Source organism: Solanum tuberosum, unplaced genomic scaffold, assembly GCF_000226075.1.
Source record: "Solanum tuberosum cultivar DM 1-3 516 R44 unplaced genomic scaffold, SolTub_3.0 scf00010, whole genome shotgun sequence".
In the NCBI taxonomy this organism is placed as follows: Eukaryota; Viridiplantae; Streptophyta; class Magnoliopsida; order Solanales; family Solanaceae; genus Solanum; species Solanum tuberosum.
Window position 1 is genome coordinate 2,343,103 of NW_006238936.1, and position 13,232 is coordinate 2,356,334.

Below are 13,232 nucleotides of genomic sequence, written 5' to 3' on the forward strand. Positions count from 1 at the left end.
TGAAGTTGACTCAATCACAATTTCATCTAACTGGCTGATGACCCTTACCTACGGTCAGACCTACGGACCGTGGATCGAATGACGGTCCGTGCTGGTCGGCCGTCGCTTGCATCAGAGGCTGGGTAAAGGGGGCCTCAATCCACGGACACAGACCACGAACTATGGGTCGAGACTTAGATGATTTTCTGAGCTGGGTTTGGGGAGGGGTTGCAATGGTGAACCATGGACCACCAGCACGGGCCGTGGTCCGACCTACGGTCCGTGGATGGCAACCGTGGGTTGCACCTACAACATCTCAAAATCTGCATTTTTGGTTTGTTTCGTATACGGGGTGTTACATTAAATGATAATCCCTTGGTGAAATTCTGCCTCCGCCACAGAAAAACAAAAGGGAAGGAACAACGCAAATAACAAGAACACAGTGATTAAAAGGTGAAATTATTTACATTGAAGCTAAACTAATAAAACAAGGGGAATTTTGTTATGCATCTTTCCCCAATGAATAGTCTTGAACTTTGTAGTTCAGCTTGATATTAAAAAGGACTAAGAACATCATTTACAGATACAGAAAGTCAATGAGCGCGGGATCGGTCATGGATCAACAGGGCCTGCAACTGCATCATCAGCTGAATCGTATTCAGCTTCACTTAACTCCTCATCACTTGACTTCTCCTCGGGGGCAGCAGCTCCAACATCTTCAGGCTTGGCATATTTCTGACAAAATTCTGGATACAAACACCACGTTAATAACATATGCTGAGCTCTATGGAAAATGCAGAAAAGTGACCAATTTAATGTAATGGTTCAACCTCCTAGCATGTTCAATCACCATTTTTACTTGTGGTGCACGAGTCTATAAAAGTAATAAACTTCCATATATTCATGCATCAGTAGAGAAGAAAATTCAGCTATACTTGCTATCGCATATTGGACCATGACAGTGCAAACATCTATTCAGCTAATCCACTTAACGGAATGGCACACCATTTATACCATCAACATTGTCATGCAAAGGCTAAAAATAATAGCTTTCCCTCCACTCAAGCCATTATTAAACCAGCAAATTTGTTAACCCTACAACTTCTGAGAACTCCTCACACTCCATTATTGCCTTGCCAACATGTGCAGATAAACCAAGACACATCCATCACCCCATAAACTCTTAAACCAGTTAGAGATGAGTAAAAGGGTGGAAAATAAACATTTCGAATAATAATACAAGACAAGCACTTCAGTTTAGGAAGTTGCACAACCATATCCGCTGCCTTCTCCATTTTCAAAACCCAGAACATAAAAGAAGAGCATCTAAACACTTGTGCAATAGAGCAATTATGCTGCACACTAATCATATGACCTTTAACTTTAATGCTTCATCTCAATACTTGACCTGGCCGTTCATTTGCTGTGCATACAAACCAATATTTTATCAAGTTTTTCCAAAATTTATCCAAATTTGCAAGGACTTGTTTAGTAATTAGACAGTGTGATACCATAAAGAGACATGAAGGAAATAGGAACAATCAATTGTGAATAGCAAATAGTCACAATTGAAGTTGACAGTGTCACCAAAATCAGAGAAGCATAAATGGGTCGTGCCTGAAAACACAGGTCTCAGTTCAAGCTATCTTGATACCAGTACAATTTCCCAGAGCATTAAGCAAACAATTTTCAGTTCTTCTCTAAGTATTTCAACTTGAATTTCACGGCGATAATATTCATTTTGGTTTGTCCCTACTTCCTACCAGTACAATTCCCCAGAACCAATCAATTTGATTTTAGTTTAAACTTGAAGGTACACACAAAATGCAGTAAAGACACTAACTACATTATTTTGTATTTCAATTTAAAAAGTGGTGCTAATAAGGGCATTAGGATTAGAGAACAATGTAGTTTGTAAAACAGGACTAGAATTGGGAATGCTGATCATCATAGAGAGAGCCACACTTTGCTTTTACACACCAAGATTGCTTTTTGTCTGGGAAGAAGGTGAAGCGAGTTCTTAAGCCGATAATTGGTGCATTACTAGATGGCATTTGACAGCTTAAAACATATATGTTTCTAACGAATGAGAACACCTCATTAGAACTTACTCTAAACATGAAAAGGTAAACACAGTTTAATTATAGAACACAGTGTCTATAACAGAATGCTTATGGTTAGTACCTTGAACCTGCAATTGATTCAAGTGAATAATATTAAGGCATTAGAATGAGTCAATACCTTTAACTCTTAGGTCATAGGCTGCCCGGTCTCGCATCATAAGGGCAGCAGCCTCTCCATTCAATGGGTCTGATGGGTTAGGATACAAGAGAAGTTGTGGAAGAAACACTTCAAACACATTTACCAAATCTGCAAGGTTGTTTAATACTTGAATAACTTACTCATAATGATATTGCTAGAAAAGTAAGTAAAACTTTTCAAGTACAGAATTATGATTTATAGGTGCTGTAATTTCTAATTACCAAACATGGGACTCCAAGTCTGATTGATAACATCTAAACAAACGGAGCCAGACCTGAAAAATGATTATTAGTGAAATGTTAGATCTTCGTTAAAGAAAGCAAGAATGATGAAATCTCCTATTCTTATACCGGTATCAGCACTTACATCTCATCAACATTTGGGTGGTAGATTTTATTAATAAAACCAATGGATGGAGATTTATATGGGTAAGCATCAGGAAGTTCCACCCTTATTTTCCACACACCGCCATGATACGGACCTACGAAAACCACCATAAGTATGAGCAGAAGCCTAAGAAAACAACCCACCTCAACAACAACCACTGCTACTACGCTTCAGTCCCAAACAAGTTGAGCAAAACACCCCCACCCCCACCCCCAAAAAAGTCTTTCAAATTGAATTCCACTTAAAGCAAGATGTAACTTGAAGATCCATTGGTGAAGAGACAATAAGCAGATATAAGCAAAAACAATAACTAGAGAACCAAAAGATGACTCCTTTATCTATTCTACTTTAAGACCCAAAGGAATTCCAGACATACAACAAGAAGCCTAGATGAATTTTAAAGGCAATTTCCTAATTCAATTTCACAAATAGAGGGCAAATAGAAGCAAAAGATTAAAAAAAATCTTGATTCTGGGGTATACATTAACCACCCAAGTTAATATCCACTCTTTTCCTCATACCCCTTGAAGAATCTTGATCAAGAACCATAACCCCACCAAAAGAAAACACCATCAGAGGATAACTCAAATAAACTCAATCAATAATCAAAAACAACAAAGACCCTCTTAAAGAAAAATCTCAAAAAGCTAAAAGCTTTAATAAAAAGGCCAAAAAAAACAAGATTGAGAAAAAAGGTAAAGAAGATTACTTTCAGTTGGTCCATGGAAATGCACATAAAACTCTTGCATGCCATCATTTATCATCTCAACCTTGTAATCGCTCATCATTCTAATTCAAACAAACAAAATAAATATAGAATCAAAAGACAGAAAAAAAATCAAACAAAACAGAAACTCAAACTTAACAACAACAAAAAAAGATTAAATTTTTAACAAAAAATGATTAAAGATTCACAGTTTCATGAGGTCCATTTCACGGCGTTTGCTTGGAGAAGACATGGTTGCTTTCTTCTTTGGATGATTCTAGAGAGAGAGAGGAAGAAAAAAAAAAGAGTTCTTTGTAGTACTAAAAAGGTTCAGACAAGTGAGAGAGGGGAAGAAGGAAGTAGAGATAATAATGATAAAGTCATTTGTCCCATAAAATATTAGAGTTAATTTGTTATTCCTCCGTTTCAAAATAAGTGTAAAATTTAACTAATTTAAATTTATATTATATAAGACTTCATTAAAAGAAAAATATTTTCTACTAATTTTTTTTTTATATTTAGACTTAAATTCAAGACTTCTGTTTACAATATGACTGATTGTAGTTTTAATTCATGTTATGAAATTACTAAGTTGCCTTTATTAATAAATATTTCTTAAAAAAATGGGCATTGTTAAAAAGAAATAATTCTTCAATATAAGAGCATAATTGAAAAAACATATTAATTTTTATTTTAAAATTTTGAAATAATATTTATTTTAGTCAAATATTATTTTATTAAAATGATAAGTACTTATTTTAAGATGGGGAGGTACTATTACTATATTTATAATTTATCATAATTAAGATTTCTGCATCTTTCAAGATTCTTCATATATCTGCTTTTTGTCACCTACCATCTCTAATCCTATCCACATTACCCCTCATATTATTCAACTTTCATAATCTTTATCTTGCAAAATTTGATAACTAGATTTCCCCAATAATTTTTTCTTGTCAACTTTAATCCATTTTTGAGGTTATTTAGAAAATTTAAGGAGATGTGTGTGGAACTGGCTTATTTTTGGAAAAATTAATTTTATTCTTAGTAGAAGTTCAGTGTGGCTAGTGATAATATTTTTCTTGTTGACATCGTTAAAATATGAGAGTTTTAAAAAAAGATTTGATTTTATTTATAATAATTTGCTTTTAAGCCGTTATAATTTACGAGAGATAAAAATAATAATAATAATGATTTGAAAGTAAATAAATTTAGTTTTTTTTATTTAGACAAGTATAATAGTTTTTTTAAAATCTTAAGTCATAATATTTAGATTGAAAACATTCACAACCAAATTATTATAAACACTATTAAATAAAAAGTTGAGTAAACAAGGTTAATAGTTTTATGGAATAAGTCAATAAATACATAATTGATATCTTTGAAATGAAAGGAGCTTATCACAAATAAGTGCTTCAAATGCCAACTCTTCTCATAATTGAGAGGTAAGAAAATAATTGAAAATGGCCTAGCAAAAAAAAAATGTACTACTCCGCTCATTTCAATTTATATAACGTATCTTGATAGAGTTTTTTAGAAAATGTAAAAATTACGAACTTAAATATATTATAATATTTAAATAATTATAAAACTTTTAAAATTTGTGAGTTTAAATATATCATAAGAGTAACATTTAGAAAGAATCCATGATATTTAATCAAATAAATATGTTTTTATTCAATGAATCACATTATGGAAGTGTGTAAAGCCTCACACTTTTATTATTTTTATTTTGTGGAATGTCGACACGTAGGGATTCCTTTAGGAAAATGTATATGGCTGCCATTACGTTGAGTGGACAATTTTTAAGCATTATTATATAACCTATAGTTTCTATTTTGTTTAATTGAGTAGGAGAACTTTCATTTGTCACCTATTTAAATTGAACCAAAGTTTCCTTTTCTCAGTTCCTATCAATACAAAGGTCACTTCAACTGATTGAGACCAAGAGGAAAATAAAATTTGGGGATGATTTTATAATATCACATTTGAACAAAAAATATAAAATTTTGCTAGGACCTATTAAATTTGTAACGAAAACTCTAGCTCCAAGTGTCAAATCCAAAGAGGATTCCAACTACTACCATAAACTGTCAAATTAGCTAACAGAAGAATAAAACAACACCGTCCTCTAGATTCTTTGTATACTGCATTATTAACCTCTTTTTTTTTTTTTTTCAAAAGTGAATTATTTGGTGTGGACCTATATTTATTTTTCAAAAGTGAATTATTCTCCCAGGACAACTTTGAAATAGGAAGGGCTCATATGGCGTGCGGGATGAGATTATTTTATCCTACCTTTGGTTGGTAGGATAAGAGATAACGATCCCATGGAACGTGCTAAAATGATCCGATTAGCTATGCCAATCTCATTGGATATCTTTGTCTATCACATCTCACTCACGTACCAAATGAACCTGAAGAGTATACATCAATTGGTCTGAAATACACAATAAGGACCATTCAAAAGCTCAGCAATTTCAGAGGTTCATAAAGAAGCAAAAAAGAGATAAACTAGTAGAAAAGAAACTCATCAAACAAAGAACAATGGTAACTTCAGTAAAGAGCAGCATGTATATTATATATATATATAAAAAATCTCAGAGACTTTGCTGCTAGATGACAATTTGTGTTCTTAGAAGTCTTGTTTCTTTGATTCAAGCACTGCTAATTCTAAAGGGAGTATAAACTGTATACATTGAGAAATGCAGAACAAAAATTGATATCGGTAAACCCCCCTTAAACCCCCATATCCACCGACCCAAAAATATTGCTGATGTAAAAGAGAACAAGAGACTCCGCGAATTTACATTTCTGAACAAAAGCCATTGTTGTTAATCCATCCATCCACCTGCTGTTACTATATGGGATCTAGACGTGCTTTCTTCGGGGAACAAGAGATGGAGGACTTAGGATCCCGCCCAAAAGAAATAGACCTAGGTCCACACCCTGATTCATCATCATCACTGTCAACGTAACTTGTATTCATCCTATTCTGCTGACCTATGCGGCGTAGATTGAAGACATTGAAATAGTAGCTTACCAAAGATTCTCTGCTTTTGTGAGGGAAGAACTTAAAAAGGTCAGGCCAGTAACTGAAACTCTCATCCTCAGACAAAGGGATAGATTTTGCTATATCATGGAATTTCTGTTTGTCTTTTGATGTCCAAGAGAGTGCAACCTTTTCACCCATACAGTCAAATTTCCAGTGATAAAAGGCGGATCCTAGCTCAACTTTAAGCTTCTTTCTCTTCTCAGAAAGGTGAAACCTAATGCAGTCATAAGAACCTGCATATTCACAACCACATGTATCATCCCTTCCTTTCCCAGCAGGATCTCTTTCAATTAATATTCTGCTCTGTTCATTTTTATCCAGTGGCCAGATTCGGGTGCCCAACCATTTAGAGTCAGATTCATAGATGTCCTTATTCCACTCTGGAATATCTGCTTGGAACTCTGACCCAATTGATGCTATTTTCTTACGCCGACGGTTCCACCAAACTCCCGACTCTGCAGAAGAGTCAGTAGGTCTGTCTATCAGAGTTGCATCAATATGAGAACCTGATTTTTTCGAAGAATCTTTTGCAGATTGGACCCTTTGGCTGCACCTTAGCTGGTCAGACCCACTATTATCATCATACATAGATGGATGCATTTTCTGTTTTTGCTACAATGCAAAAGAAAACTTGAATTAAACCAAGCCAGAACATGAGTAAATTAACAATCTTCAACAGAGCCTAAATGTTTGTATCATCATGATTGACTAGATGAGTTTGAAAGCTGGAATAAGATAGAAATGGTCAAAAGGTTCAAAAGAGATCACACTAGAGCTTTGAGTTCTTCATACTGTGAACTATCACATTTTAAGATTGTAAAAATGCTGAATAAACCGAGGAATGCTACTTGGTTACTGAATTAGCAGCTTATCTACCATAAAAGGCACACTGCATAAAAAGGGTTCACAATTGGAAGAACAGAGCTCTCTCCAGATGTATATGCTGTAACACATTGGATACTGTGGAAGTCCAATAATTATGAATATAAAACAGGCTACACAAAAATGGAAAATGGAAACAGATAATTAGCATTTCCGGACAGAAATTTGAATGAAGTATTTTAGACCAGGGAAAAAAAAAGGCTCAGCCATTTAAGGAGAATAATCATGATACCATATACTCAAGACAGATAATTGAATTGGTAGACAGAAGGCCTACAAGGATCCAACAAGCCTTACTTTTACTAAGAACACGATCTTCAAAACATCAAATATGGCATGGTCATTCCGGAATATGATACTAAACAATCTGGAAAGCAAACTTCAGCCATCCAAATTTGCTGACATTTTTAAGAATACGCCAAAATATGACAAATCATACACTTAAAGAAGCCACTTAGCAGCATCACAATTACAAAAACTTATGTAACAACAACTCCCTCACTAGTAAGTGCTGCTTTGCAGCATCACAATTACGAAAACTTTTCAACTCAGCATCCTATTAGAACCTCTCAAATCTGTTCAAGTTGTAGAATCTTCCAAGAGATGTCTGCCCATCTTACACTTGAAGAAACCAACAGTAGCGAAACCATATTAATGGGGAAAAAGTGTAGATTTTAGACTAGGCATTTCATTGGTTCTCATTTTAGAAGAAAAATGATCTACCATCTATATATTTAATAGCAAGGGCTCATATTAGAATATTGAGCATACTGACAAATTCCTAAACACACTAATGACTAATGAGTAATGACATGTTAACTCCTATTGAAAATGGATACTGCTCTAGCATTTATCATTCTAACTGAGTCAATGTCAGTAGAGAAGAAAACAAAAGAAAATGAATTATCCTGTTTCACACCATACATCCACTTTCTTGAGCTTTCTCATCAAAAGTTCCTCTCTCCCTCTTCCCAATACCCCCCTGGAAAAAGGAAAGCTGAATGGAGCTGTTGAACAAATAAACTCTGATATAATCACATACAAGCAATTTCCGAAATTTTCTAAATTCCTCACAATCTAAACATGACAAATTGAATACATACTAACCTAAGCTTTTCAAATTTGAGTTTGAAAATATATACTTCCTACTCCTAAAAGCTATACTAATGCCCTTTTAATAGTTGAACAGACTTTGAAAAATACATGTCATTTGGAAATTAAAACTCATCTTTACTTCTATATTGCAGTTCTGTACTAAAATATTTGTCATACTTTCCTTTTTGAGTTGTACCAGAATGTTGTCCATTTTGAATGAGCAGTATTGGTACAATTTTAAAAACACAAAATTTACAAGCCTAATATTCTCTTCTTAATAACAATTTATCATCTATTCTTCTATTGTAAGACACAAAATTGAAAATATTACACATGTTTCTCGAGAAATATTAAACAGTTCACATTTTCAACTCTCTTATCGAACATATAATGAATTGGAACAGACTGAATAATAGCTATTTTTGTCACTTAGTCATGTAAATAGAAAATTAAACATGCATTGTTGAAAGGCCAATTTGACCTGAAAGTGGAGAAAAAGGAATTCATATGAACCGTACTTTGCGTAATAGAACCTTCTGTCTCCAAGGCATTATTGAACTTTTAAAATTATAACTTATAAAATCATGCATGGCACATGTAAACTTAGATTTGTTTTGAACAAGCAAAAGTAGTCCTTGCACCGCCAGTTAAAGATGATTCTAAAACTCATGGATTTTTCACTGCCCTCACCCCTTTTATATTTAAACTTCCCCAAAAATTTAGAAATCCTTAGTCAGACCCAACTTTGCTCTTGACCTGTTGCATACCCCCAAATGTAATCATTTGAAAACATTTTATAATAATCAAGAAGAAATATTGAGCAAAATGCAACAGATATGGATAAAGATAAGTTATATGATGCATGAAGGTCAACCGGACATGCCCCCTCTCAACTACAACGTTATGTCATCAACTTATTAAAATGCAGTTGACATTCCACAGGAGCTACATACATGAAATACTTTATGTGGTAAATCACAATAAGAGATGTTGAGAAAAAAAATTACTTAATAAACACTTTGGAGTTTCAATATATAGGAGAATGAAGTACCTGCCATATGGAGTTTTGAGTACTTGTATCCACATTCCCTTCCAAAAGCATTTCATCTCGTAACAAAAGAACCTTCTTCCAAACAACCTCATTCCCATAAGACTTCCACTTAGATTTTTCAGGCAGATGCCCAATGGCAGGATCACATGGATCCTTTGCAAGTTCAGTAACCCACTTAAGCATGTCCAAGTTAGACTCTCGCTTCCCCTTCCTAGTAATGCTATCTTCCTTATCCCCGCTAAACTTTGTTAGGCCAATGCCTTCTTTGCCACCCTGAACGTCTCCATTTCCATCGTCAATCTTCAGATGTTCTTCATCATAACCGACGATCATCTTTCCATCACTATACTTCCTCTTCCTATTATCGCAGTCGTCCTCATCCCCACTTAACTTCATTAGCCTATTGTCATTTGTATCAAGCTGATCATCTTCGTTTTGATTCACAAACTTTGAATCTTCTTCAGCATTAACAACACTAAATTTTTCATCAATCCCCTTTACATCACACACACTACCGTCCAAACTTCGCTTTTCAACAAAATCCTGAACCTCAATACCATCGCTCAACTTTCCATCAGCTGCAGGATCAAACTCCATTTTCCCATGTTCCTCGTCTTTCTTCTCTTCATTCATCAAAACCCCCTTCAAATCCAGCTCAAGGTCCATCCTAACAGCACTAAAACCCAAAGCACTCTTCTTAACCTCACTCTTTTCATTATTAGGTTGCTCAAGTTTCACCATTGCTCTGTTCAAAGCATCCAAGTACTTAACATACACCAACTTCAAAGCCAAACCAGATGTTAAATCAAACCCACACTCAACAGCAACAACACCCCAAGACCGACTTGCACAAACCCTTTCGTACCCACCTTTCTCCCTCACAACCAAGGACAGCTTGCACAAATCCACCGCCTTCCCATCACCGAGCATTGGAGGAAATGGCCTAAAACACAAACACCCATTAACCTCTTTTAATAAACGATTAACAAGAACACTGTCAAGCTTCGAAACATTTTCCACTGACCTGAAATTTTCTAAACCCAACCCATCAATTCTCTTCGACCAACCTGCCATTTTGCAAATCCAAAACCTATAAAAAATGTCTTTTTTTTTCACACCAACATGAAAAAAGAACAAGAAAACGAAAACCCGTACAAGTAAACAAGTGTTACCATTTTTTGAACAAAATGAAAGCAAGTAATTGTTCATGAGCATCAATTAATTTTCGCCATTTTTAGGCGCGAAAAGTTTTTGACCCTAAAAGGTATCCAAATTTTGCTACTTCAAGAGGGAAAACGGAGTTGGGGGTGGGGTAGGGGTACGGTGGGGGTCTGCTTGGGGGTGGGTTGATTTTCGAATTCTTGAATAGGAAAAATACTCTGTAGAAAAATCTTTAAAATACAGAGAGAAATACCAGTAATTGGAAGAAGTTGAGGGGCTGAGGATGACCTTTTGTTTCTTTTTTCTTCTTTCTTTTTTCTTGGTCCTTTGGTTTCTCTAAGCCATTTTTTTTTTCTTTCACAAAGTTTTGTTGTAACCCTTAAGACTTGAGATAAAGATTTGGGGTTTGCTTGTAGATCTAAAATTTATACACTAAAAAGGAAGAAAAAAAAAAGAGTAAACAAAGAGAGAAGGGTGGGGGTGGGGCGGAGTAGGGTAGGCGAATGATTTGTAATTAGGGTTTTATAATTGATAATAGAGCTAATTGGATTGGACCGAGTTGATACAATATTACCGAATCGATATGATACTTTTATGGGCTTTATACTACCGAGTCAATATGATACTTTTATGGGCTTTATGACACTTTTATGGGCTTTAACAAGCTACATATAGTCGATTTTGAAATTTCCTTTTGAATTTCCATTTAAGTTACGAGTTAAGTTTAGAAATTTTTGTAAGTGTAGATATCATAATTTGACGTGCAAAATTTGTGTTTGAAGATATAAAATTTCTCGAAAGTTTGGCTTGGGTAAAAGTGCACATATAGTCGATTTTGGAATTTCCTTTTGGAGTAGGGTAGGCGAATGATTTGTATATTAGGGTTTTATAATTGATAATAGAGCTAACTGGATTGGACCGAGTCAATACAATATTACCGAGTCGATATGATACTTTTATGGGTTTTATACTACCGAGTCGATATGATACTTTTATGGGATTTCACAGGTTTATCGTTTTCTTTAAAAGGTCTTCAAATTGGGTAAAAGTGTACATATAGTCGATTTTGGAATTTCCTTTTGAATTTCCATTTAAGTTACGACTTAAGTTTAGAAAATTTTGTAAGTGTAGATACCATAAATTGACGTGCAAAATTTGTGTTTGAAGATATAAAATTTGTCGAAAGTTTGGCTTGGGTAAAAGTGCACATATAGTCGATTTTGAAATTTCCATTTAAGTTACGACTTAAGTTTAGAAATTTTTGTAAGTGTAGATACACGTGTAAAAGTCGTGCTTGAAGGCAAACTTTCAAAATATGTGTTGTCGTTTTTAAAAATGGATTAGCAAAAAAGGGTTGAACTTGTCTCTCAATAATTTTTATCAAGCATAGGAAAGATTTAAATACCTCATAATAATTTTTATCAAGCATAGGGAAGATTTAAATACCTCATTTGTGCTTGTGATTGCTTGTAGATCTAAGATTTGTGCACTAAAAATAGGAATAAAAAAAAAGAGTAAACAAAGAGAGAGAGAAAAAAGAGAAAAGGGGTGGGTGGAGAAGGGGAATGATTTGTATATTACGGTTTGTCAAGTGATAATAGCGGTAACTAGAATTTTGTAATATATAGAGTCGTTAAAATGGATTGGACCGATTTGATACGATACTTTATGGGCATTAACAGGGTTATCATTTTCTTTGAAAGACTTTAAAATTGGGTAAGGAAATGATTTGTATATTAGGGTTTTTCTAAGAATACTAAAGTTAACTAGGATTTTGTATTATATAGAGTTGTAAAAATGGGTTGGATCGATTCGATGCAATACTTTCATGGGCTTTAACAGACTTGACATTTTCTTTGAAATGCCTTCAAATTGGATAAATGTGCACATATAGTTGGTTTTTTAGATTTCCATTTAAGTTATGACTTAAATTTAGAAATTTTTGTAAGTGTAAACACTAGAAATTGACGTGCAAATCTGTGTTTGAAGATACAAAATTTATCAAAAGTTTGGCATATTTAATAGGGAGGCAAACTTTCAAAATACGTGTTGTTTCTTAAGATGGATTAACAAAAAAAAGGGTTGAACATGTCTTTTAATAATTTTATCAACCATGAGATCGAGACTTAAATAGCTCAAGTTTGTGCTTGGATTTCTTGTAGATCTAAGATTTGTGCACTAAAAATAGGAAGAAAAAAGAAGTAAACAAAGAAAAAAAAAAGAAGGGGTAGGGTAGAGTAGGGTAAAGGAATGATTTGTATATTAAGGTTATTCAAGTGATAATAGAGGTAACTAGGATATTGTAATATATAGAGCTGTCAAAATGGGTTGGATCGATTTGATACGATATTTTTATGGACTTTAACAACCTTACCGTTTTCTTTGAAAGACCTTCGGATTGGGTAGGAGAATGACTTTTATATTAGGGTTTTTCTAGGGATACTAGAATTAATTTTGAATTTTGTATTATATAGAGTTGTCAAAATAGGTTGGACCCATTCGATACAATACTTTCATGGGCTTTAACAAGACTGACATTTTCTTTGAAAGACCTTCAAATTGGCTAAAAGTGCATATATAATCGATTTTAGAATTTTCATTTACATTACGACTTAAGTTTGAATTTTTTTGTAAGAATAGACATTATACATTGA

General features: G+C 34.1%; 2 protein-coding genes across 2 annotated transcripts; both read right to left on the reverse strand.

Moving 5' to 3' along the window:
* Positions 1-404: 404 nt before the first annotated feature.
* On the reverse strand, positions 405-3,700 carry LOC102603326 (ubiquitin-conjugating enzyme E2-23 kDa). The gene is made up of 6 exons (XM_006339537.2): positions 3,544-3,700; positions 3,338-3,417; positions 2,608-2,722; positions 2,463-2,515; positions 2,221-2,349; positions 405-725 (listed from the first exon to the last, which is right to left on the reverse strand). Exons 1-6 carry the CDS (start codon positions 3,585-3,587, stop codon positions 592-594), a joined length of 555 nt encoding a protein of 184 aa, XP_006339599.1. The 5' UTR covers positions 3,588-3,700; the 3' UTR covers positions 405-591.
* Positions 3,701-5,628: 1,928 nt separating this feature from the next.
* Positions 5,629-10,928, reverse strand: LOC102603665 (AT-rich interactive domain-containing protein 1). The gene is made up of 4 exons (XM_006339538.2): positions 10,832-10,928; positions 10,442-10,484; positions 9,418-10,360; positions 5,629-7,001 (listed from the first exon to the last, which is right to left on the reverse strand). The coding sequence occupies exons 3-4, from the start codon at positions 10,345-10,347 to the stop codon at positions 6,195-6,197; spliced, it is 1,737 nt and encodes a 578-aa protein (XP_006339600.1). The 5' UTR covers positions 10,348-10,360; positions 10,442-10,484; positions 10,832-10,928; the 3' UTR covers positions 5,629-6,194.
* Positions 10,929-13,232: the final 2,304 nt, after the last annotated feature.